We start from the raw sequence: 26,550 nt of genomic DNA on the forward strand, positions 1-26,550 counted from the left end.
AAGTGAGGGCACTGGATCGGACTTTGGCTCCCTTTCTCTATTCCTGGAGTTTGGAGGCAGAGCCGGCCTGCTTTAGACAAAGTTCCCAGGGTTCCTGGGTCAATTCAGGAGGGTGAAGGCCCCTGGATGGATACTTCATTAGCTTCCTGCTAATGAAGGCCTAAGATGAGCAATTAATTGGAAAAATAAGGCCAGGTGCAGTGGCTCACACCTGTAATCTCACCACTTTGGGAGGCTGAGGTGGGCGGATCACCTGAGGTCAGGAGTTCAAGACCAGCCTGGCCAACATGGTGAAACCACATCTCTACTAAAACTACAAAAATTAGACAGGTGTGGTGGCAGGCACCTATAATTCCAGCTGCTCAGGAGGCTGAGGTAGGAGAATTCCTTGAACCAAGGAGGCAGAGATTGCAGTGAGCCAACAATGTGCCATTGCACTCCAGCCTGGGCAATAGAGCAGGACTCTGTCTTGAAAGAAAAGAAAAGAAAAGAAAAGAAAAGAAAAGAAAAGAAAAGAAAAGAAAAGAAAAGAAAAAAGAAAAGAAAAGAAAAGAAGAGAAGGGAAGGGAGAAGAAAAGAGAAAAGAGAGAGAAAGGAAGGAAGGAAAGAAGAAAGGAAGGAAGGAAGGAAAGAAGGAAGGAAGGAAGGAAAGAAGGAAGGAAGGAAGGAAAGAAGGAAGGAAGGAAGAAGGGAGGGAAGGAAGGAGGGAAGGAGGGAGGAAGGAAAATTAGTAGTGCTTTTATTTGTACCCTGAGTTGGTAAAGCGCCCATATAAGTTATAGAATGAGTCAGTTTTATCTACACTCTGCCACCAGTGACCACAACTATCCAAACTGACAAGTAACACACGTGGGAGAGTTCTTTTCTACAGCAGAATATCTTTAAAATTAATAACAGCAATTGCATATACATACACAGCATGCTACAGATTACAAAGCTCTTATCCATCTCTGCCTGCCTCTGAGCCTCATGCTAGCCCTGTGAGATAGCAGGGCAGAATGGCTGTCCCTAGGAAATGGAGGCTCAGAGAGGGACATGACCTGCCCATGGTCACCAAGTCAGCAAGTCCCCATCCCACCCCTGTTGCAGGTCCCTAAGCTGCTTCTCAGGCATGTCAGATGCCAGGTCCCTATGCTGTCTATTCAAAGCAGCATCAAGACCACGATGGCAATAACCATGAGGATTCCAGCCAGGATGCAAAGCCCCAGGAAGACGATGTCACTGGTATCCTGGGCCACCACGGTCACTGGACCCTCCAGTGCCTCCGCCTCATCCCCGGGTGGTGCTTCCTGAAGGTGCTCCGCAGTGGCAGCATAGGGACCCAGCCAGTGAGAGCCAGACAGTAGGTGGACGGAAGCCTCCTTGCGCCGCGGCTCACAGCGGACCTCGTACTCATGGATGTCCTCCCGCCCTGCGGCCGAGAAGTCGATGTACAGCACGCTGACAATCACTGAAGTGTTGTTTCTTCTCTGTGGGGTCACAGGGTACTCGTCACACCTGAAGGAGCTTGGGCTGACCTTGTTTCCCTATATATGTGGGAGTCTCAGTACCAGGGGGGCAGAGCCCGAGGAGCCTATGTTCGAGTCCTAACTCTGAGCCTCAGTGGTCCCATCTGTAAAAGGGGTACCGTGAGGGTGAGCTGTCTGGAAGGACAATATCAGATTAGATGCCAATGTTTCTCCGGCTAATGTTCTGGGGTCATTTACCATGGTCCAGGCTCTATATTTTTAAATATCTTACTTAATTCTCACAACAACCTTCTCTTACTGGTACCATTAAAACCCCCATGTGGCCGGGTGCGGTGGCTCACGCCTGTAATCCCAGCACTTTGGGAGGCCGAGGCGGGCGGATCATGAGGTCAGGAGATCGAGACCATCTTGGCTAACACAGTGAAACCCCATGTCTACTAAAAATACAAAAAATTAGCTGGGTGTGGTGGCGGGCGCCTGTAGTCCCAGCTACTCTGGAGGCTGAGGCAGGAGAATGGAGTGAACCCGGGAGGCAGAGGTTGCAGTGAGCTGAGATCGCGCCACTGCACTCCAGCCTGGGCGACAGAGCGAGACTCTGTCTCAAAAACAAAACAAAACAAAACAAAACCATGTTAAAGAGGAGGAAACTAAGGCCCTGAGATTAAATCCCTTGCCTGAGGTCACACAGCATACAAGTGATAGAGCCCATATTCTCACTCAGATCTGCCCAAGTCTTAACTGTGCTCTTGGCCATCACACCTCACTCAAACAAAATAATGTAGAACCAAAGGAGGCTTTTCAAAGCATCGACCCCAATCCTCTATCCTTGGCAAATTTACAGACGTGACCACTGAGGCCTGGAAGGGTGATGACTTGCCCAGAGCTAGGTCAGAAACCAAGTCTCCTGCCTCCACATTAGGAGCTTTGACCCCGGTGCTGTGTGGCTTCCCCCTGCAGCCTTTTCTCTCGATGATATCTGCAGTAGGTATCCTGCTGTTGAGTCCCTGGCCACCCCAGGGGCAGCAGCCTAGTGTTGGGAAGAGCCATCAAGGAACAAGATGTGGGAGCCTGGCACCCTGCTGCCCTCCCCACCTCGGATGAAGGAGTCGAGTGGCCCTGAGACGATGGGCCTGCAGGCCCAGGCTGGAGGGCAGCATTGTGATGGGCAGTCTGGCATGGTCAGCAGCGATGCAGAACTACTCTCCCAACCACGCCCAATCTGCCGCAGCCACTGGCTTCTTCAGGGTTTCCTAACTGTCCCCATCTAGCAAGTAGCACTTCTGAGAGGACACTTCTAAAAATCAAAGCTGCCTAGCAGAGTCACAGCAGCCATGAATAGTAGGAAGTCCCCAGCACCGAAGACTGGGTGACCCTTTTGGGATTGAACAGGTGTCACAGATCAGGAGGGTTCTTTGTGTGTGTGTGTGTGTGTGTGTGTGTGTGTTGTTGTTGCTATTTATTCATTTTTTTAGAGACGGAGTCTTGCTCTGTTGCCCAGGCTGGAGTGTAGTGGCGCCATCTTGGCTCACTGCAACATCTGCCTCCCGGATTCAAGCAATTCTCATGCCTCAGCCTCCCAAGTAGCTGGGATTACAGGAGTGCACTGCCACACCCAGCTAATTTTTATATTTTTAGTAGAGACAAGGTTTCACCATGTTGACCAGGCTGGTCACAAATCAGTTTTATGGAATAGGTGACTTCATGTGTCTCTTACAAGTCTGGGCTTCCAAAAGGCTCTGATTCCATGTCCCCAAAGGAGCTCCTGCTCCCATCTGAGAAGAACTTGTGCCCTGGATTTTTGGGATATAGAATCAGGACACTGGGGAAAGAAAGACTCCTGAGAGGGGAAGGGGACCCAGTGAAAGGCTAATGTTAATCTATATAACAAGGAAGGGAGGGAAAAATCAGAGAATGGGGGTGGGGGGCATCTTTTGGGGGTTTTGATGAGTGACAGATTTGACAAAGAAAAGCCACATAACATGGGGTGTTGATGGCTGTGGAGGGAGTCAAGTCTCTAATGTTTTTAAAGAGATGCACGTAAAGATTGGCATTACTTTTTATTGTCGTCAGCTGTTTGAGCTGCGTATCTTCGAAAGCAACTCTATGCAAACACTGATCCTTGAGGGTCTAGGATTTATAAGGGTTACACTATGAATCCATGAATCTAAGGTTCTCTGATTTTATGTTTCCAAGATACTGACCCCAAGATTCCATGGTTCTGTGTTTCTGAGTTCTGGTGGTGGTTCTGTGACTATGAGACCGTGAGTGTATGTGAGCCCTTGGTTCCAGGATTTCCTGAGTCCCTGCTTCTCGGATTCTTTGTCTCCATCATTCCATGACTTTATGGAATGTGGTTCTGTCCCAAACAAAACCCCTGGGAGACTTAGGGCATGGAGTAGGGGGAGGGCAGAATACCTTGGCAGCCAGGACTGGTCCCCTACCCTCCTCCTCTTCTCAGGTCAAAAGGATGGTGACTGCCAGGAGGCTCGGACAGGCAGAGGGTGGCCTGGAGGGGCCAGAGGCATACATGTGGCTAATGTTGGGCGGCGGGGGAGGGTTTGCTGGAAAGCACATGATTTCTGCTAAGTCAGACTGCAAAGCCCCTGGATTTCAAGGCTGGGGAGTCTTTCCAACAGCGGCCACTGTTCCTTTTCTCCGTACCCCACTTCCTGACCTGTCCCTAAGCATACAAATATCTAGGGTGCTTGAGCCACTGCCCAGTGACTCCCTAAGGGCCCCGTGTCTGGGTTCACGGCCTCCAAAATACAAGGATAGTAGGGAAAATGGGCTTGTAAGCCTCACAGCCTTTTGAGGGAGGGGATCCTGTGCCTTGAAAGGGCCTTTTGTGCTGTGGAGCCCAGGGATGGATCTGGATCACCAGGTTGGGGAGGGGTGGGAGAAGCAGGGCTCCCACAGCTCTGCATATTAAAGGGGTGAGGTCTTCAGGGTCCTTGGGGAGCTCTGAAGGGAAAGGGGAGGAACAGCCAACAGGGCCCCTGTAGCAGGAGTGACCGGTAGCGTCTTTAGATTGCTGCTGAGGTTAGGCAGCAGCAGCTGGGGTTAGGAAAGAGAGCTGGGGAGAGAAAAGGAAGAGAGCTGGGAACCGGAGGGACCCCTCTCCTCTGTCTCTCCTCTTGGAGTTCTTTGCTACATTTACCCTGAGCAAATTGGTTGAGGTAAGTAAAGCCAAGAAGGGCTTAGCTCTGCATCCAGGCCTGTGTGGCCCCCAGAGCCAGGAGAAGCTGAATTTTCAGGAATGTCAGATGCCTTTCAGCAGGGTCAGAGTCCCTCCCTTGTGCCTGCCCCCTCCCCCCAGCCCCTACCTGAGACTCAGTGCCGCAGGTATCAAAGCGGGCCTGGATCCTGAAGTTGCTGCCGACCTCCTGGGCAGCACAGCTCCGGCTGCCCAGGTAGACCTTGGTCCGCTCCAGCGGGGCCAGCGCCTGCGTGGAGATCAGGATCTGGAAGTCCGTGCGGGAGCAGCTCACGTTCATGGGCACCACTGGGAACCGGAGGGAGGAGCTGGAGGACTTAGGGTCAGGCAGTCTGACCCTCACCTCCCCCACGCCCCCCACCCTCCCACAAAGGGTGGTGGATGGGGAAACTGAGGCCCAGAGTAGGAAAAGCTCTTATGGAATCCTACAGGGCACGGTAAGGGATATCTTAGACGGGTTACTCCGTTCAACTCCATCAGACTGTGAGCTCCTCAGGGAAGGCACCGAGTCTGATTCTCTCAGCGTCCTCTGGGCCCAGCACAGAGCTTGGCAAGCCCAGTGGATGCTGAGTGAATGAATGAATGTTCTTAATAATCATAAAGTTCATCTGCTAATCTCTTGGCCATGTGCCAGGCAATTCATTTAATTATTTCACAAATATATTGATGGCCTACTATGTGCAGGCCCTATTCTCAGCACCACAAATACAAAAATGAGGAAAAAACACAGCTGAAATTCTTGCCTTGTGGAGCTTACATTCTAGACGGGGGAGGGGGCAATAAAAGTAAAATACACCCACGTGTCAGAGTGCCCCGAAGGAAAATCAAGCAAAGAAGAAAGAGCAGGAGAGTAGAACGAATTGGGGAGGAGTGAGGAAGGAGAGTTTCAGTTTTAAAAAGGGTGGCAAGGGAAGCCTCACTTTCCCTCCCTACAATGAGCCCCCAGGAGGTAGATGTGACTAAACTTATTTTACAGGTTTGGAAATTGACACTCTGAGAGATGAAGTTGTTTGCAGTGGCCAACTGGGTCGACAGAATTTCAAAGTTCGGGTCTGTTCGCCCTATTCAGCAGCCCCCTGCAGCCCTCCTGGCCAGGACGGTCGCACATGACTCATAGTGTCTGCTTTGGGTGAGCATGTTTGTGTGTGCGTGTGTGTGAGTGTGTGTGTGTGTGTGTGCATGTGCATGCATGCAGGGGCAGGGGTGGGGGAAGAGGAAAGGAAGGCGGCTGCCTGGTGGGAGAAAAAGGAAAGAGAGCTGGCAGGGAGAGGCCTGGAACTCTCAACCCCTCTCCGGGAAATGCCTCAGACATATTTCAGCCTCTGGTGTCTGGGCAGTCAGGGATTTATGGGCCAGCCGTCTCCCACGATGATCTCGGTGGTGCTGAACTGTGTGTCACCCCCAACTGGCACTGTGGCTGCCCTCCCAGTGGGAAGGCCTCCTGCAGCCTGGGCCGCATCTGGAGCCTCGCCCAGTATGAGTGCTCCTGTCTGCCCCTGGGCCCCCACAGGGATCTGAGGGGAAGGGATGTGGGGTGGAGTTGGAGTGGGCACTCCTGCCCTGAAGCCCCTGGAACAGGAGCTGGGATGAGAGCCCCCCCTAACTTGCTCTCCTTCTCTGCAGAAGGGGCTTGTCCTAAATCACGCAGGGCTGGGAGAGGGCCTGGGAGAGTTCTGAAAATAAGATTATCAGAGGCAAAAGGAACTTTAAAGATCTTTCCGTCAATATCCTCATCTTACAGGTGGAAAACTGAGGCCCACAGAGACACAGGGCAATGCCAGCTAGCGGAGGCAGAGCCAGTGGAGCTGGGCTCTCCAGGGCTGTGCTAACAGAGCCACAGCTCTCCCAACCCAGCTTGCAGGTGGAGCCCACCGAGGCCCGAAGGGGCTGGGCCTGCCCAAGTTCATGGCTCTGCCACAATCTTGCTGTAGCTCACCATCTCCTCCATCCCTGGCCCCAACTCCCCTTGCATATGGAGCAAGGAAAGATTTTTTAAATGCTGAACAGGCCTGAGACACCTTCCTGAAGGAAAGATGTCCTTGAATCCAGGCATTGTGACCTTGTTACTTCCTTTGGCCTTCACGACCACCTGTCTAGGGCCTTCATCAACCTCTTATACAGATGCGCCCTCTTGGATGATCAGTAAATGGCAGGATTTGGACATGACCCTGGTCTCTCTGAGCTTAGCTCTGGGCTCCCCTCCCTCATGCCCCTCTCAAACAAGCAAGAAGAAGGCAGGAGAGTAAGTTCTAATCCTGGCTGTGCCGCTGACTGCTCCTGTGGTCACAATGAAGCCTTTCCCCTCTCAGCACCTCCGTTGCTATACCTGCACAATGAGGAGCTTTGCTTGGCCAGGAAGAGAGCACGATAGGTGCAGAGTGCAGACATTTCTGCACCCATAGACAAGGAAGGGTGGGACGAGGGAAGCAATGGTGGACCCTCTTGGCTGACAAATCTACACAATAATATGGAGTCTGAGAAAGCCAAATACCAGCTCCCCAGCTTCCTCTGCAGCAAGGCAGGGCCGTCTGACTGAGTTCAAACTGTTTGGACATTTTGTAAAAGTCTTGTGAGAGGTTCTAAAGACGCTTTTGCTTTCTTGATAAAGAGTCATTTGCAGCTGGCACTTCCCTTGTCCTCTCTAGCCTTGAACATGGATGTGATGCCTGGAGCTATGGCAGCCATCTTGCAGCTGTGAGGCTCAGAGAGTCCCAGAGATAACACTTGGAACAGTGTTGAGCCCCTGGACCAATGCAGCAGCTGCCTAGCTCCAGGCTTCTTGTTGAGTGAGGAAAAACAAGCACCATTTTTTCAATGAGTAGTTCTGAATGATACAAGCAGGGCTGGTAGGCATCCCTACGGTTATACCAATTTTTTTTGCCATAAACAATATTAGCATATTTTGTCTATTTCCCCTGGATACAGGGGACCAATAACAACACAAGAGGGGCCAGGGGCCCAGGGGGAAGGAACCAGATGGGGAAGGGTGAGGACTCGTGAAGTTAGGAGCTGGGGAAGGAGGCTCTGCAATAGTGGAAACAAGCAAGAGCCGTGCCGTCCAGTCTCAGGGATCCCGAGAGTGGGCAAAGGTATAGCCAACGGAAAAGGCACTGGAGAAGACCATTCATGGGGGGCAGGACAAACTGGTAGGATGGAGGAAAGAGGCTACAAAGACTGAGGCTGCAAAGCCTCCCCTTCCCCCTCAGTGGACCCACTCCCACAGCCCAGCTGACCTCCGATGTAGGCCACGGAGAAGCCCCTGTGGGTGGTGCTGCGGTCCGTGTGCAGCAGAAGCAGAAGCTGGTTGTGGCTTGAAGTGACAGGTGGTGGCAGGTGGTGTCCACACCAATTCCCCAGCAGGGGTGCCTCCTCACTGGCCCCATCGAAGGCTGCCAGATGGTCAAAGTCACAGGTCTTGGTCAGGCTGTTGGGCTCCTCCAGGTCCAGGTCCAGGAAGAATACCTTGACCCGGTAGCCCGGGGGCAGGCGGATGGTCCAGTGGCAGCGGATGTTGTTGGGGTAGGAACTGGGGTACCGTGGGCTGGAGAAGTTGCCCCGCATGGTCATGTATACCTCCTGGCATTGTCCTGGGTGGGGCAGGGGGAGGTGGGAGGAGCAACAGTGAGGGGAGAGGAGAAGTCACCCTCTGCAGTTACAGCTTAGGCAGCAGGCGCCACAGTGGTCCTAAAAACACCAGGCAGGTTGTGGGCACCATGGCTAGCAAACCAGATAATTGATCCCAACTAGCTGAAAGTTGGGATGCTTGATCCCAAAGCTTGTTTTAAACTGCAACTTGCTGAAAGCTGGGACTTGCATTCCAACTGACAGTCCCCATCACGGGTGTAGGCCCTGTTAGGAATTCACTAATAATACACAATACCTGTCCTCAGAGTTACCTCCAAACTCCCTGGCTTGACAGATGATGTGGTTCATGCCTGGCCTTCCCCCTTTTCTCACTGCCCCATTTGGTATGTACTATGAGCATACCAAACACTCCTTGCCCTCCAGGCTTTTGCACATGCTGTTCCTTCTGCTTGGAACACCCTTCCCTTCTGCTTCCATCTAACTCCTTCAGGGTACTGCTCAATTCTCTCCTCCACGAGGTCATCCATGATTTTTACTGATGGATAGCACAGATCATAATGGCTTGCATTGTCTGTTTCCTTATAATCTCTCTAACTAGACTATAAACTTCCCATGACTTCATCCATTCATTTGTACAAATACTCAGTATCTACTATGTGCCAGGTGCAAAGATAAGCCCATAAGGGACTCAGTCAGACAGGGGAGATTGACATGCAAACCACATACAGAAGAGACAAATGTTAGATCATAGTGTAAAAAACTTCTATAAGGAGTTGAAAAAGGGATCAATTCTGGTAAAACAGGAAGTCTTCGCAGAGGTGACATGCTTATGTCTTGGCATTGGCCAAGGGTATGCTAGAGCACTCCAGGCAGAGACAGTGCAGAAAGCCCAAGGCCGCTGGGGGGCAGAAAGGTGTGATCCCTGCAAGTGTAATGGGAAGATAGGAACCCAGTAGGCACAGGAGGATTCGGGGTGGAGCTCCAGCCCCTCCTACCTGAGAAGTAATAGGCCTTGAAGCCACGGCCTCCGATGTTGAAGTCGGACTTGAAAATCACCTGCAGTTCGTGGCCCAGAGACACGAGGGTGGGGGGCCTGGTGCTGCCACAGTAGTGGTGCCCACGGGTGGGGCCAGGACCCCCAAGCACAGCCACATAGTCATAGGTGCACTCCTCATTGCCTTCCACTTGGAAGTCCACGAACACCAGCTTGACACTGGCAGGGCCAGCGGCCCGGATCACCCAGTGGCACTCCATGCTGTTGGGGTAGTTGTTGGGGTACTCAGGGCTGGTGAGGACCCCCGACAGGCCAGTCAGGACGCCGCCACACACATCTGCAAGGGAGCCCACTTAAGCTGACCTTTCTTTCTCCTTGTGGTTCCCAATTTCCTCCCTTGAGAACCAGACACCCCAACATGCTACCCCCAGAGGTATCTTATGAGGGTCTCATTACCATCCACTGAGCACCTGCTACCCAAGTAGCAAGTGTAGCACGTGCACAGGCCTGGCACTTGGCACCTAGGCTGCCTGTTCAAATCCTCAGACTAGCCCCATAAGGACTGTGCTGCAGTTTCTCTGATTTTATAATTAAGAAAAGGGAGGCAAAGAGAAGTTCAGTAGCTTACTTGAGTTTATCCCAGGCAGACCCTGAGATAAGGATTTGAGTGCAAGGAGTTTGCTTGGGAGATCCAGGGGCCCCCAGGTGGGGAGGGAGGGAGTGGACACAGAAGGGGAGGTGTGTTCAAGCCAACTGCTGACCTGCAGGGGAACTCTGGGGACAGGGTAAAGCACACACTTCAGAGTTCTGTCAATCTCGGAGCAAGGGAGCTGCGGTATTTATATGCCAACTCCCCAGAGTGCAGGCGGAGGGCTGCTGTGGGCTGGGAGTGACCTACTGAGACTTCAGAAAAAACCCTCCAACAAAGAACTGTGGAGGCTGGCAGAAGCACATTGAAGTGGCAGGGCCCAAGGAACATGGTCAGGCCCCTGAGAGCAGTCACCCGACTGGTAACTGAGAAAGTAGGATTTGAACCCAGGAAGACTTACTGTGGACCCTGTGCACTTGACCCTTGTGACCTTCACTATCCACTCCTATGAGGCACAGTGGGGCACAGAGGCTGGGGTGCCTGAGCTCAGGAATGTAATCAAACCTCCCTAACAGATGAGGAAACCGAGACTTAGAGAGAGGACCTGATGAAGTAGAGCTTGGTTTGACATCTGAAGACAAGTAGTCTCCCATCTCTGCCTTTTATTAGCTGTGTGACTCTGGGGAAGTAACCCCGCCTCTCTGAGCCTCATTGGAACATTAGAAATCATAAGACTGAACCAGCTTGATCCACTGGGCTCAGACTTGAGCAGGGTCAGAATATGCTGCTGGAAACTCTCAGGAAGCCAGCTTGGCCAGTACAACACACAGCAAGTGTGGGTGAATGCTGGGACTTGCCGGAGGTCACCAGCAGGGAGGGCACATGTGGGATATGTTTCCTGAGACTCCAGCGTCTCACCCTATGGCACGGCTGTGTGACCAGGGCTCTGGATGGGGCGTCTGAGCACTTGGCGTCTTTTCCCAGTGCTGGCCCAGCCGTGTGACTTTATGAAGGCCCTCTCAGGTACTCAGATTTTGTGAAATGAGAGGGCAGGTTTAGATAGCCTGTGAGATCCCTTCCAACACTAACAACCTTCGCAGAAACTTCCAAACTGTTCCCTGGGGCTCCCCAGCAGCCCCCTGGAGCACCTGCTGGCAGCTGGTGCAAATTTCATTCTTATGCTGTATTTCAAGCTCTCTTTTAATGTAATGAAAAGATAGCACCCACAGTTTTTAATGTCTTTAATAAGATATTAAAATTTAAATATTCTACATTTAAAAATTTAACTCATTGGAGGTCATCCATATTTATTTGTGTTTTTAATGATTGGCTTATAAGAAGTTAAAATATGAATTTACAGGCTGGGCATGGTGGCTCACGCCTGTAATCCCAGCACTTTGGGAGGCCAAGATGGGCGGATCACGAGGTCAGGAGATCGAGAGCATCCTGGCTAACACAGTGAAACCCCGTCTCTACTAAAAAATACAAAAATCTAGCCGGGCGAGGTGGCGGGTGCCTGTAGTCCTAGCTACTCGGGAGGCTGAGGCAGGAGAATGGTGTGAACCCGGGAGGCGGAGCTTGCAGTGAGCTGAGATAGCGCCACTGCACTCCAGCCTGGGCGACAGAGCGAGACTCCGTCTCAAAAAAAAAAAAAAAAAATTGTTGGGAAATGTGGCTGATGGTATTATGACTTTGATATCCTAACATTCTACAAATCTAAGGGTCTAAAATTCCAAAACTATTATTAGATCAGCCTATGGTTCTTGTGTTGTGGCATTCTACAATTCTATCCTTCTAAATGCAGCAGTGACTGGGGTCCCACCTGAGTCCCCTGGGATTGCTGTTGGTGGACCCTGGGGACCAGTAGCCTCTGTGGGTGTCTACTGTTTGAGCTAACACCAACAAGGCCTTGATTCTGGCATTGGGAAGAAGCAGGAGGTTTGAGCCTTTGCACAGAACCTGGGGACAAGGATGAGTGAGTCAAAGAGAACAAGAAGAGCAAGGCCTCCTCTCCCCTCACTAGAGTGAGAGGCAAGTGTCAAGCCTGGTTGAAGGAGGGAGGGGTTAGGGACACATGATATAAGAGTCACCAGCTCCACCCAGACCCTACTGTGGGAACTCAGGCAAGGATTCCCAAGCTGTGAAGTGGTGGGATGCCGCAGAAGGTGGCAACAGCAGTGGTGTCCCCTCCTGTGGCCTTATGCCATGATAGAGGACAAGAAGGACAAGGGTAGTAGAGCGTGAGAACCTCATTCCTGAGCACAGTGCGACCCTCTGAGGACTCCGGGAGAAATGGAAGGAGGCATGGGGAGCATTGCCATGAAGGTGGGAACCCCAGCTACCAGGATTACCAGCATGGTCATGAACGGTGAGGCGGCTGCTTTTGCCTTATAAACTATGCATGAGAGCTGGGTCGTGCAGGATACAGAGCAGCCTATGTGCCAAGATGATGAGACCCTGCAGGTCTCACCTGAGACCTGCTGCTATCTTCCCACCTCCACCCCAGAACCAGCTCTTCCACTGCCAAATCCCCCCTTGAACTCCTGGGCTCAAGTCATCCTCCCACTTTGGCTTGCCAAAGCACCAGGATTACAGGTGTGAGCCACTGCACCAGGTCCCTAAGGCCCCCCGTTAACCTTTCTGGTAGCCCGCAGAAAAGCCATGGCTGGCCACGTGCTTGTCCGAGTGGAAGACGACAGACATGACATGCCAGGACGAAGTAAAGGGCGGCGGGGGCACCTTGCCGCAGAACCTCCCCAGCAGGTTGCCCTTGTCTGGTGAGGCTCCATTGTAGATCTCCAGGAAGTCGAAGCTGCAGGTGTCATGGTACTCCAGGTCAAAGGCATGGAAGGTGAGCAGCACCAAGGAGCCCTCAGCCACCACGATCAGCCAGCTGCACTCTGTGTTGTAGGGGTACAGTCTAGGGAAGTTGGGACTGGAGAAGTTTCCAGAAGGTGCTGAGAGCACACCCCCACATTTGACACCTGGGGCAAGAGAGAAGGATGGCTGAGACTCCATGCTGGAGTCTTGGGTACATGTGGTAAGGGCAGTGGGCCCAGCTACAAAGCTGGATTCTTGGGATGGAATGAGGGAACACAAGGCCATGTGTTTATTTGCTCATGCATCTGCTTATTCTTCAGATGCTGATCAAGCATGCTGGTATTCATTCCACAAATACTGTTTCAGTGCTAGGCATTGTTCTAGGTGCTGGGGTCACGGCAGATACAAAACAGACAAAACCCCTAACCTCATGGAGCCTACATTCTGGCAGGGAAGACAGACAATAAACATAGCAGGGAAAATACAGAGTTTATGGGGCCAGGTGCAGTGGCTCACGCCTGTAATCCCAGCACTTTGGGAGGCCAAGGTGGGCAGATCACAAGGTCAGGAGTTCGAGACCAGCCTGGCCAACATAGTGAAATCCCGTCTCTACTAAAAATACAAAAATTAGCTAGGCATGGTGGTGCGCACTTGTAGTCCCAGTACGTGGGAGGCTGAGGCAGGAGAATTGCTTGCACCCCCAAGGCGGAGGTTGCAGTGAGTGGAGATCATGCCACTGCACTCCAGCCTGGGCGACAGAGGGAGACTCTGTCTCAAAAAAAAAAAAAATATATATATATATATATATATATGTGTGTGTGTGTATATATATATTTTTATGACACAGTGAGAAGCTATGGAGAAGAAAGCAAGCCAGGAAAAGAGACAGGAAGTGTCAGGCAGGGCCTCAGAATGTTAGTTAAAACATTATGCAGTAGGGAATTTAAGTTAATTATTAAAACATTATTTTGAAATTAATAATAATAATAACCCCGCAAGTGAAAATATGCACAGTCTACTACAATGTTAAAAGTACATTTTTATATGCACAGATTTGCTTGTGTTTAACAAAAGAAAACAATGGAAAGAAACCAATAAGAATAATTCTCTGTCAGGGGAAGTAGTAAAAAGAGGGGAGGAAGCAGGCATGATGGCTGGATCTCCTTAAATGTGCCCTGTTTCATAATTTTCACTTTGTAAGCACATAAAATATTTTATATAATTTTAAGAGATCAAAAAAAAGTTAAGGAACCCCTAAATATCCCATACTGAAACAAATAAACTGAATCTTACCAACTTGGAGGCACAGTCACATGGGGAAAAATGATTTCAAATGACTTTGAAAGACAGTATTTTGACCACACAGTCCTAGTGAGATATATCTCAAGGACAAAATGAACCGCAACAACATCTTAAACTATATTCAGTAAACTTACTATTAGTAATAATATTAAATATCATTTTACAATTATTATATATTAGAGCAAATAAGTAAGTTAATGTCAATAGAAACCAATATTTTCAGTGTAAGAGTGAAAAGTATAATTTTTTTTTTCTTTAGACGGAGTCTGGCTCTGTAGTGCAGGCTGGAGTGCAGTGGCATGATGTCAGCTCACTGCAACCTCTGCTTTCCAGGTTCAAGCGATTCTCATGCCTCAGTCTCCCAAGTAGCTGGGATTATAGGTGCCCATCACCATGCCCAGCTAATATTTGTATTTTTAGTAGAGACAGGGTTTCACCATGTTGGGCAGGCTGGTCTCAAACTCCTGACCTCAGGTGGTCCACTGGCCTCGGCCTCCCAAAGTGCAGGATTACAGGCATGAGTCACCGCGCCCAGACTGATAGATATAAATTTAAAATAGTAAGTAAAACTCTTGTGATCCTTAATTTGAATTGAAAGTATCAGTGTGAACTTGATTTATTTTTATATTTTAAAAATTTATTTCCTAGTTCTGTTTACCAAGAAGGCCTAGAATCCAGCAGCATTTTACACCTCTAGGCTTTCGATTAGGATTCTTATGTTCAGCTAAAATGAACAAGGCTCTTTAGAGCAATGTCTGGTACCAGGTTTAATACAGGAACTACACAAAATATGCTTGGTTATCTTGCTATGCTAAACAGCAAAGAAGCTATCAAAGACTGCTGAGATTGTGTCAAAAGACACAGAAACCTGGCCAGTCACAGTGGCTCACGCCTGTAATCCCAGCACTTTGGGAGATTGAGGTGGGCCAATTGCTTGAGCTCACCAGTTTGAGACCAGCCTGGGCAACATGGCGAAACCCTGTCTCTACTAAAAATACAAAAATGAGCTGGGTGTGGTGGCACACGCCTGTAATCCCAGCTTCTCAGGAGGCTGAGACATGAGAATCACTTGAACCCGGCAGGTGGAGTTTGCAGTGAGCTGAGATTGTGCCACCGCACTCCAGCCTGGGTGACAGAGCAAGACTCCATCTGAAAAAAAAAAAAAAAAAAAAAACACAGAAACCTACTTGAAGTGGCTTCCACTGGCTAAAGAAGGTACAATTTGAGCATCAAAAGAGAGTAATGCTTGCAGTGGATTGAAACATATACATAAAAACAATAATTCACAATGTAACTCAAAAGAAATTAAAATGAGGCCGGGCGCGGTGGCTCAAGCCTGTAATCCCTGCACTTTGGGAGGCCGAGATGGGCGGATCACGAGGTCAGGAGATCGAGACCATCCTGGTTAACACGGTGAAACCCCGTCTCTACTAAAAAATACAAAAAAACTCGCCGGGCATGTTGGCGGGTGCCTGTAGTCCCAGCTACTCGGGAGGCTGAGGCAGGAGAATGGCGTAAACCCGGGAGGCGGAGCTTGCAGTGAGCCGAGATCCAGCCACTGCACCGCAGCCTGGGCGACAGAGCGAGACTGCGTCTCAAAAAAAAAAAAAGAAATTAAAATGAAACTCATTGGTGTATTTTAGAGGTTGCTAGGCACTAACTTATTTATCAATTTTTTAAAGGAAATTGATAAATAGAAATTTAACATCTGCTTGGCCTTTCCTATACGGACTGTATTTCTGGACAACTAAATAGATGGTGAGGGAAAACTTTTTATTTTTATTTATTTATTTTTTAAGACTGAGTCTCGCTGTTGTCAGCTCAGGCTGGAGTGCAATGGCACGATCTTGGCTCACTGCAACCTCCACCTCCTGGGTTCCGGCAATTCTCCTGCCTCAGCCTCCTGAGTAGCTGAGATTACAGGCACCTGCCACCATGCCCAGCTAATTTTTGTAGTTTTAGTACAGACACGGTTTCACTATATTGGCCAGGCTGGTATCGAACTCCTGACCTCAAGTGATCCACCCCCTGGGCCTCTCAAAGTGCTGTGATTACAGGCGTGAGCCACCGCGCCCGGCCAGGAAAACTTATTTATGGAAGACCTCAGAAAGAATAACAACACTAGGAAAACATAATTTTGGCTGGCCATGATGGCTCAGACTTGTAATCCCAGCAATTTGGGAGGGCAAAGCAAGAGGATCACTTGAGTCCAGGAGTTTGAGACCAGCCTGGGCAACATAGTAAGACCTCCATCTCTACAGAAAAAATTTAAAAATTAGCCGTGCATGGTGGTGCATGTAGCAAATAGACCAGGCTAACAAACCCTGAACCCACTGATGTATCTAACACTGGCCAGTAAATATCTTCTTGAAAAAAAATCAAGAAATATGAATCTCAGGAAGTCTCTGCTTCTGTCTACAGTTAGAGTAAATATGGAAGCTAGTGGGACATTTTAAGTAATTCCATGAGGATACCTTTGGCAAGTCCAGAATGTGGGAAGTTCTATAAGATAAATGACGCTGGGGCTTCAACAATAAATGATAAAGGGGGGAAGGAGGAACAACTGGTGTATTAAAAGAGTCAAGGCTGGGTGCCATGGCTCACACCTGTAATCCCAGCACTTTGGGAGGCCGAGGCAGAAGGATCACTTGAGGCCAGGAGTTTGAGACCAGCCTGAGCAACATAGTGAGACCTTGTCTGTGCAAATAATAATACTTTTATAAAAATTTAAAAGCCAAATATCAACCAAATGCAATGGATGAACCTTGTTTGGATTCTGATTTGAACAAATGAATTATAAAATATATGTATATATATTTATATATAATATATTATATATATTTTATATATTTTTTTTTTGGCCAATAACTGGGGAAAACTGAACATGAATTGAGTTAGCACATAAATTAAGGAATGAAGCCGGGAGTGGTGGAGTGCTCCTGTGGTCCCAGGTTCTCAAGAGGCTGAGGCAGGAGGACCACTTGAGCCCAGGAGTTCGAGGCTGCAGTGAGCTATGACCACAGCACTGCACTGCAGCCTGGGTGACAGAGAGAGACCTTGTCTCTAAAATTTCTTTTTTTTTAATTAAGGACTTATTATACCATGATAAAGGTATTGAGGTTACATATAGTTTTAAGTGTTTCTCTGTTAGAGACATATTCTGACATATTTATGGGTGAAATAATAGGCGTCTGAGATAGGCTTTAGATTTCTCCACACCTCCCAGAATGGGGCTGGGATGAGATAGAAGAAACAAGAAAGGCAGAACATTGATAATTATTGAAGATAATTGATGGGGACATAGGGATTCACTGTATGATTTTCTGTGCTTTGGGTGTGTTTGAAATTTTTCATAATTAAAAGTTAACAAAACAGCCAGCACATCCCTGGTCACCTTCTCAGCGAGGCCTTCCCTAACCACCCTATTTACACCTGAAACCCTCTCCCCAGCTCATGCTCCTTCTCTCTCTTTAGTGCCATATGCTTCTCCATAGAATTCATCATGATCTAACATACTATTTATTTTACTTATTGATTTGGTTCAGTATCCTGCCACAAAAATGTAAGCTCTATGAGCTCAAGGATTTCTGTCCCTCTCCCTGTTATATTGCAAGCACCTGGAGCAGTACCTGGCACAAAGCTGGTGTTCAGTGTATATTTGCTGAATGAATGAGTGAGTGAATGATCTTATATAACCCTCACAACAGCCCCATGAACTAGGCAGGGCAGGTGCTACTGACTCATTTTACAGATGAGAAAACTGAGCCCCGGAAAGGGACGTTACTTGCTGTAGTGGACATCTATTGCTTTGGGTCTGCTCAATACCTCTTCCTCTGCCTCTTGCAACAATAGTCCCCTCTTTTAGACACTGCTCCCCTCCTTGCCTCCACATGGTAACCCCCCTTCCTCTTCCTTGCCCCAGGAGTGGATGGCTGGCTCTAGCTGGGGAGTCCTAGGGCTCCCACCACCACCACAGTCACTGGCCCGCGGGGTGGGCATGTGCTCCAGGCTGGGCCAGAGTTCTGCTCATAATGCCCACATAGGGATTCTTCCCTTTCTGGTCCCTTGACTGGGAGGGGGAGCCCTGGGGGTGGAACAAGGTCCATACATTGCATTTGGTCGGTATTTGACTCTTTTAAATTTTTTAAAAAAATTATTATTGGCCAGGTGTGGTGGTTCACGCCTGTAATCCCAGCCCTTTGGGAGGCCAAGGCAGGTGGATCACCTGAGGTCAGGAGTTCGAGACCAGCCTGGCCAACGTGGTGAAACCCCGTCTCTACTAAAAATACAAAATTAGCCGGGTGTTGTGGTGCACTCCTGTAATCCCAGCTACTCAGGAGGCTGAGACAGGAGAATCGTTTGAACCCAGGAGGCAGAGGCTGCACTGAGCCGACTGCACTCCACTGCACTCTAGCCTGGGTGAGACAGAGTGAGACTTCGTTTCAAAATATATATATATTTTTTAATTATTTATGCTCAGGGCTTAAGGAAAAACCCCCTCTGTGAACCAAAAGAGCCATGTGAAAAGTGGAAGTGGCCCTGGAGCCCAGAGGCCCTGGCTGTGGCATCCCTGAGCCCAGCTCGGCTACCTCCTGCCTCCCTGGTTACAGAGCCAATGTATTCTTCTTTTTGCTTAAACTCATCCACGTTGAGTTTCTGTCACTTGCAACCAAAAGCATCCTGAAGAATATACTTAACTAAATCCCCGTAAGAGAAGACACACTCGCTAAACATGTGCCCTGTACCAGGCCTGTGCTGATTCAAAATGGGCCCCTCCGTGGGAAGCTCACCATGGGGTCGGGCAGGGGGAGTCAGGGAAATAAGACAAAACACACAGCGTGATTGCACTGTGGCCACAAAAGGGCTCTGGGGCCCGGGGAGAGGAAATCCAATCTTCCTGGGGCCAGCAGTATCAAGGAGGGGCAAGATTCCCAGAGCGGGTGATATTTGAGTTTGTCTAGGAAGAATGAGTTTCATCAGTTGGAGAAGATTTGCAGAGAGGGAATGGCATGGACAAAGGCTCAGACACACGTGCACTTAGCCTCTGTGAGCCGTGAAATGGGGACAGTGGTGCCTCCCTTGCTGGGTGACTTCGAGTGCTGATGAGCTAAAGGCTGTGTGAGGGCCACACAGATGCACATTATTGGCTCTCTGCCTGGATCTTGGAGTGGGACAGGGCGGAATGGCATCTAATTCATACCTTTATGGCAAAAGGACAAAGAGATATTCTGTCCAATGCCTGTTGTTGTCCTTCCCCCAGCCCTACCCACAGGACAGGGAAAGACACCAGAGCATCAGAGAAATGCTTACAGCCCAGGTGGCTCCAGTCATCAGCATAAGCAGAGGCCTTGTCCACTAGGACCCAGCCAGGCACACTGATGCCCAGGGTTACCCCAAGGCCCCTTAAGCCCCAGTGGCTGGAAAATAGGAACAGCTAGCTCCTCCCACCACCCAGGCATGGGTTGAGACACTTGGGTGCCCATCCCATCTCTGTCAGTGACTGGGTGACTGGCAAGGTACAATTCCTCCCTGAGCCCCACTTGAGCCTTGCAGAAGGGTGAAATGATACCACCCCAGCTTCACAGACAGGTCCCTGAGCCCCACTTGAGCCTTGCAGAAGGGTGAAATGATACCACCCCAGCTTCACAGACAGGTAAACAACGCTTGAAAAGCCAGAGCAGCTCAAAGCCACTGGGGACCACAGTGCAGGCAGAGGGTTCCAGGAGCCCCAGTGAAGGCGAGTGTGAGGTTGATGGAGGATGTGGAAGGCCATGCAGGGAGTGGTATTTGATCTGATCTTGAAGGGTGAGCCAGATGTTCTCAGGTGGAAAAAGGGAAAAGAGATTTTCCAGACAGAGGGGACAGCAGGACTTAAGATCCCTCAGGGTGAAGCAGAAGGGGTTGTAATTCCCCTGTCAGAGCATGGGATGCCCAAGGAATGCAGGAAACTGAGGCTCAATACGATATGGAAGTTGGAGCCCACACTCAGAGGGCACTGAACACCATAAGAAGGAACTTTGATTTCACTTGCTTGGCAGTGGGATGGACAGCAGGGTCTCAGGAGGAGAATAAAGACTCTTCAGCAATAGTCTGGGTGCGGTGGCTCACGCCTGTAATCCCAGCACTTTGGGAGGCCGAGGCAGGCGGATCATCTGAGGTCAGGAGTTCGAGATCAGCGTGACCAACATGGTGAAACCCCGTCTCTACTAAAAATACAAAAATTAGCCAGTTGTGGTGGCACACGCCTGTAATCCCAGCTACTCGGGAGGCTGAGACAGGAGAATTGTTTGAACCCAGGAGGTGGAGGTTGCTGTGAGCGGAGATTGGGCCACTGTACTCCAGTGTGGGCGACAGAGTAAGACTCTGTCTCAAAAAACAAACAAACAAACAACAAAAAAAAACCTCTTTAGCAATAAACCTTTAATGGTTTTTGGAGCCATTCCCTTCAACCTTGGTGACCATGTAGTCTTGGACAGGTTACTTAATATCTCTAGCCCTCAGTTTCTTCATCTGGAAAATGGGGGACTAACATCCACCCTGAAGTTTGTTGTGCATATTAAATGCAACCTACATGTGAAACATCCAACACATGGCAGACACTCAATAAATATTGTCTTCCCCCCATCTCAGGAACAAATACATTCTCAACTCAGCCACGTCCCCTAAAAGGACCTCCTGCTTTCTGGCTTCCCATGTAGAAACTTCTTGAGCCCCTGGCTGCTGCCTACCCACCTCCTTCCCCTCCCAGTTTGTGTCTGTCCCAAGAGTGCCTACCTTCCATGGCTTGGGCCCAGGGCCCTGGGCCCAGCAGTGCCACTGCCAGCAGCAGGCAAGCCCCCCGCTCTGCCAGCATCTCCTCACCAGGGGCCCCCACAGGTCTGCCGAGCTCAGGTAGGCCAGGATCTGAGGGTCTGGAGCAGGGGAGAGAGGTGAGGCTGAAAGGGCCTCCAAGTTAATGATGGCATGAATAATTCACTGGCCCCTAGAATTAGTAAGCCGATCCCCGGGTACTTCCTTCACTCACTGTCAAGTGACGGATCTGGTGTCACCAGGTTTACACGTTCTGAGATCTGCACCGGCCACAGTATATCAGGAAGGGAAGAAACTCGGGCATGGAAGGAAAGTGGGTGGTGGAGAAAGGGCATAACTTTTGGGGCCAGGTAGATCTGGGATCAATCCCAGTTCAGCCTGTAACTTGCCAGGTCACCTTGGACAAGTCATTTAACTCCCCTGGTCTGGGTCTTCTCATCCATCCAGCAGGGCTGTTCAGCTCTGACCCAGGGGCTGTTGTGAAAATGAAAGGAGATGGCACTTGCTAAAGCACAGAGTAGGTGCTTGCTACAGGTTCTTCCCACCCCGCCTCCTGAGGGAGCTGAAAGGAGCCTGTATTTAGTGGGACACGCGGGACAACTTCCTTCAGACTTGCGGATTTAGCTCAGAGGAGGGAAGGAGTTTGCTGTGGACAGTTGATGAAGGAAAAGTCTTTTTCACACAAGAATGAAGCAGGAATAACAGATTAGAAAATCATATCGTGCAACTCTTAATGCAATAATAGGTCTGGGCCCCAGTGTAACTTCTGGCTGAGAATATGAAATGTTTGCTCCTTTATTGATCCCAAGCCTTGCTTGAACGTCGTTGTGTGCCAGGCCCTGCACAAGGAGCTGGCGCTGCAGAAATGCCCTGGGAACTTTGTGTCCAACAGGAAGTGGGCTCTTTCTTCTCCTCTGGAGTCTTTTGATTTGGTTTAGTTCAGCCCAACACGCATTTCTAAGCTCCTTCTCTGTTCAGAGCCTGTGCCAGGCATGGGGACAGCAGGGGGACATGGCACATTCCTGCTCTCCCAGTGAGGATCCTGGGCTCTTTCTGGCAGACTAAGGTCTGAATCCTGGCTCCACCCCTGCCTGGCTGTGGTAGCCTGGGAAAGTAACCCAACTCTGTAACTCTGAGGCCAGGTTCCTGGATTGCGAAATTGGAGCAAGAATTAGTAGCCTGCAGTTTGCTGAGAGGATTAAACATGATAGTATATGAGAAGTCTTAGCCAGTGACTGGCTCAGTGCATAGACACACTCAAGATTTCTGTTTATCCTAGAGGAACCCAGACAGCCTCATCTGCCAGACAGCATGTGCCTCTGGCCCATCCTTTTGTCAGGAAGTCCCCAGGGAGCCCTTTGCTACGGGCATGGGAGGTCTTGTGGAAGGTGTTCAGTGGAGCCTCAGGACCTGTCAGGCCTGAGGGATTGGCTAACCTGTGGAGGTTGATTGGCAGGAAAGAAGTGTTTGGCTGTTCCAGGCAGTCTGAGAAAATGGTGGTTTCTTTTTTTTTTTTTTTTTTTTTTGAGACAGAGTCTTTCTCTGTCATCCAGGCTGGAGTGCAATGGTGTGATCTCAGCTCACTGCAATCTCTGCCTCCCAGGTTCACACGATTCTCCTGCCTCAGCTAATTTTTGCATTTTTAGTAGAGACGGGGTTTCACCATGTTGCCCAGGCTGGTCTTGAACTCCTGACCTCATGATCTGCTAGCCTAGGTCTCCCAAAGTGCTGGGATTACAGGCGAGAGCCACTGTGCCTGGCCAGATGGGAGTTTCTTAAACACCTATCATATGTATGAGAGAGGAAGGCAGAGAGAGGCGCCAACCCAGTACCTGCTGGGTGCAGGGCCCGGTGCTGGGAGCCTCACATGTGGGTGCAGCCTCCCAGCTTTTACAGCATTCAGTATACTCCCAAAGGACAGGGAGGAAACTGAAGCTCAAAGGGCTGGAGCCACTGTTTTGGGTTGAGTTCCTTCACATGAAGACCCTGGGACAAGTAGTGGATTTGGAAGGTGATCCCAGGAAGCACAGGTAAGGAAGTGGGACAAGGAGAGGAAAGAAGCCAGTTCAAAGAATGTCAGTGAGCAAGTTACCACTGTTAGCAACCAGAGCTAAGTCCCAGTGGGAACCTCCAGGACACAATGTAGACTGTGCCTCTCACTATTCCACCGGAGGAGGAAGAAGTAGAATGCTGATCACCAACTCCCAGTGCCCTTGGAAGCTGCTCTGAGGATCTTATCTCCCAGATATTTCCAGCCTGCTGTGCATGGCCCCAAAGCCCTGAGGCAGAGAGTACAGGGGGCTACAGGCAGAAGCTGTCTGCATGATGGGAACAGCGAATGCCACAGGATAGGGCAGGGCCATGACAGCACCTACTGAGCCATCCATAATGAAAGACTGTTGGCCAGACACAGTGGCTCATGCCTGTAATCCCGGCACTTTGGGAGGCCCAGGCAGGCAGATCATGAGGTCAAGAGATCAAGACCATCCTGGCCAACATGGTGAAACCTTGTTTCTACTAAAAATACAAAAATTAGCCAGGCGTGGTGGCTACTCGGGACGCTGAGGCAGGAGAATCGCTTGAACCCAGGAGGCAGAGGCTGCAGTGAGCCGAGATCATGCCACTGCACTCCAGTCTGGCGACAGAGCGAGACTCCATCTCGAAAAAAAAAAAAAAAAAAGACTGAGACTGTCATCATTACAGTGACCTCATCCTGCACTTGATAGACTCCTGTATTAGTCTGTTTTTACACTGCTCTAAAGAACTATCTGAGACTGGGGTTATGAGGAAAAGAGGTTTCATGGACTCACAGCTCCACAGGCTTAACAGGAAGCATGACTGCGAGGCCTCAGGAAACTTACAATCATGGCGGAAGGGGAAGGGGAAGCAAGTATGTCTTACCATGATGGAGCAGGAGAGAGAGAGCAAGGTGGGAGGCACCACACACTCTTAAACCATTCGATCTCATGAGAACTCACTCACTATCATGAGAAGAACATGGAGAAATCCGTCCCAATAATTTAATCACCTCCCATCAGGCCCCTCCTTCAACACGTGAGGGTTACAATTCTAAAGAAGATTTGGGTGGGAATACAGAACCAAACCATATCCCCTCCAGAATCATCCCACCTCTGAAATATTTGTCCCACTCCCTGAAACAACCACGTCTCTTCTGGGCACCCTCATCAGCCTTTTCAATGACACCCCATTCATGGTAACTGCCATAGTGGCCCCTGGGTCCCTCAAAATCAACAGCTCCCACCCAAACTAAACTAGTCACTGTCCCCAACACCAAACTTGCTTCTCCTCTGATGGTTCCTATTTTAGGTAGTGGTGCAACCAACCCATAAAGCCAGCAATGTAGGAGCCTGCCCCAACTTCCTTTCCCCTCACTCCCACACCCATTGGTCACTCTTGAGCTTAGTCACCACTTCTGCCTTTGAAATGGCATCTGAAGCCATGACTACCTGTTCGCCATTTCTCCTTCATGAGTTCAGCAGCTTCCTCACTGGCCTGGGTATCTCTGCTCCTGCCTGCTCCCTGCCCACCCTAAAACCACATTCTACTACTTGCTGCCCTGTCCCATCCTGTGAGCGTTCTAAAATGCTAATCTGAGCCAGGCATGGTGGCTTACACCTGTAATCCCAGCACTTTGCGAGGCTGAGGCAGGCAGATCACTTGAGGTCAGGAGTTCAAGACCAGCCTGGCCAACACGGTGAAACCCCGTCTCTACTAAAAATACAAAAATTAGTTGGGCATGGTGGTGGGCACCTGTAATCCCAGCTACTCGGGAGGCTGAGGCAGGAGAATCACTTGAACCTGGGAGTCGGAGGTTGCAGTGAGCTGATATTGCGCCACTGCACTCCAGCCTGGGTGACAGAGCAAGACTCTGTCTCAAAAAAATAAATTAAATAAATAAAATAAAATAAAATGCTAAGCTGGTCATGTCATTCTTCCGCTTAGGCTAAAATCCAAAGTCCTCTTTTTGGCATTCATACTCCGTCAGGACACCTCCCCAGCACGTCTCAGACTTTGTCCCCTGGCCCCCTGATATTTCCCTCACTTCTCTGCATGTGCTGTGCCCTGAGCCTGCATTGCCCTGAGCCTGCGTTGCCCTGCTTTCTGCCCCACTGTCCCTTGGTGGACTCAGAACCTTTAAAACTGTTGTCACCTCCTCCAAGGGGTTATCTTGACCCCACCCCAACCTGGGAGAGTTCCTCCTCTCTGGGTGCGCCTCTAGCACAGAGGGGACACCTGCACCCTAGCTGGTTGGTTTTTCCGAGGATATTCTCGGCCTTCTGGGCTTTCATTTCAGTGCTCTGCACAAAGCTTAGCCCAGAGCGCATCCTCTCCCTTATGTCCATCTCCACTGCCTCCCTAGTGCTCCTAAGTGCTCAGCAGCCATCCGTGGATTGAACTACTCAAGGATGCACCACTAGGAAGTGTCTTTGTCAATGTGAACCCATGTTCATATGTGTTCAAAATCTGCTTTTAACCCTGCTGAATCCATGTGGGCTGCCATGACAAAATGCTATAGAGCGGGTGGCTTATCAGCAACAGACATTTACTTCTCCTCGTTCTGGAGGCTGGGAGTCCAAGTTCAAGGTGCCAACAGATTCTGTCTGGTAAGGGCCCATCTCCTGGCTCGCAGATGGCTCCTTGCCATGTCTTCACATGGTGGAAGGGGTGAACAAGCTCCCGTGGGCCTATTTTATAAAGTTGCTAATCCCATCACCTCCCCAAAGGCCCTGCCGCCTAATACCAGAACCATGGGGGTTGGGATTTCATGAATTTTGAGGCAGCTATTCAGACTATAGCACCTGCTGGATGGAGTGGCAGGGTGGCCTGGTATAGCAGTTCAGCACGAGCGCCCAGAACCCAGACCACATCAGTTCAAATCACAACTCTGGCAGTTACTAGCTATGTGGCCTTGGACAAGTTACTTGGTCTCTCTAGGCCTCTGATTCCTCATCGGTGAAATGAGGAGAGTGGTGTCTACCTGCAGGGCATGATAAGGATTGAAGGGGCCAGCACGTGGGGAATGTGGAGACCTGTGCCACCACATTGTATAATAAGTTCAGAATGCACCAACCTCATTGACGACCTCAAGTCTTCTTGTATTTTTTCTTTTGAACCCATCTCTCCGTGAAGTCACCGCTGGGTGGGGCTTCCTGCTGCCTGCTGCCCCTCCCTCCAATCAGCAGCCTGGTCCCCAGGGGAGGTGGTAGAGAGGGAACAAAGGCCGTCTGCCTGCTGGGGGCATTAGGGAGTGCTGAGCCACCCACGAGATGAGTCAATATGGGTGCCTGCCAGTGTCCTGCTGTGTTGACTCCCATGGCCAAGCCCTGAGGACCCACCCTCAAACTTCCAGGGCTCTCGTGGCATGTCATGACCCCTTCTCTCGATGGCTGGCTCTGCAGCACGCTGGAGCTAGTAGAGGTTGTGAGTGTGCTCCTGGGATAGATGCTGTCCGGGCGCAGGGGGCTGATGCTGTGTGTGCCCATTTCTGGCACTGTGCGCATATGTGCACCCATCTCTGGGTGTATGTTTCATCATCTGGTCTTGCTGTTTCCTTGGGTACATGATCCCATCTTAATATCTATGCACTAGGCACTAAGTATAGTAGTCTTTCTGTGGGTGACTGTCCTCCGCTTGTGAATATGCCCTGTGTGGCCGGGCGCAGTGGCTCACACCTGTAATCCCAGCACTTTGGAAGGCCAAGGTGGACAGATCACCTGAGGTCAAGAGTTCGAGACCAGCCTGGCCA

The 26,550-nt window shown here is 50.1% G+C and overlaps 2 protein-coding genes across 2 annotated transcripts in view; one reads left to right on the forward strand and one right to left on the reverse strand.

Annotated features, from left to right (window-relative positions):
- The window catches only part of MRPL37 (mitochondrial ribosomal protein L37), a 911,410-nt gene that overhangs the window by 822,983 nt on the left and 61,877 nt on the right, over positions 1 to 26,550 (forward strand). The window lies entirely within an intron of this gene.
- Positions 862 to 20,902, reverse strand: CDCP2 (CUB domain containing protein 2). Its single transcript, XM_050803148.1, has 6 exons — positions 20,748 to 20,902; positions 12,488 to 12,835; positions 9,264 to 9,599; positions 7,917 to 8,270; positions 4,793 to 4,971; positions 862 to 1,469 (listed from the first exon to the last, which is right to left on the reverse strand). Exons 1-6 carry the CDS (start codon positions 20,824 to 20,826, stop codon positions 1,143 to 1,145), a joined length of 1,623 nt encoding a protein of 540 aa, XP_050659105.1. The 5' UTR covers positions 20,827 to 20,902; the 3' UTR covers positions 862 to 1,142.

Source organism: Macaca thibetana, chromosome 1 (assembly GCF_024542745.1).
Source record: "Macaca thibetana thibetana isolate TM-01 chromosome 1, ASM2454274v1, whole genome shotgun sequence".
In the NCBI taxonomy this organism is placed as follows: Eukaryota; Metazoa; Chordata; class Mammalia; order Primates; family Cercopithecidae; genus Macaca; species Macaca thibetana.

Bases quoted from the DNA above. Each gene is read 5' to 3' on its own strand.
- CDCP2 (XM_050803148.1), bottom strand. From the start codon at position 20,826: ATGCTGGCAGAGCGGGGGGCTTGCCTGCTGCTGGCAGTGGCACTGCTG. The intron at 9,600-12,487 runs GTTAACGGGGGG...GCTCCCTTGCAG, and splicing joins TTCTGCGGGCTACCAGAAAG to ATGTGTGTGGCGGCGTCCTG. The intron at 4,972-7,916 runs GTCAGCTGGGCT...TCCGGTTCCCAG, and splicing joins CTCCGTGGCCTACATCGGAG to TGGTGCCCATGAACGTGAGC.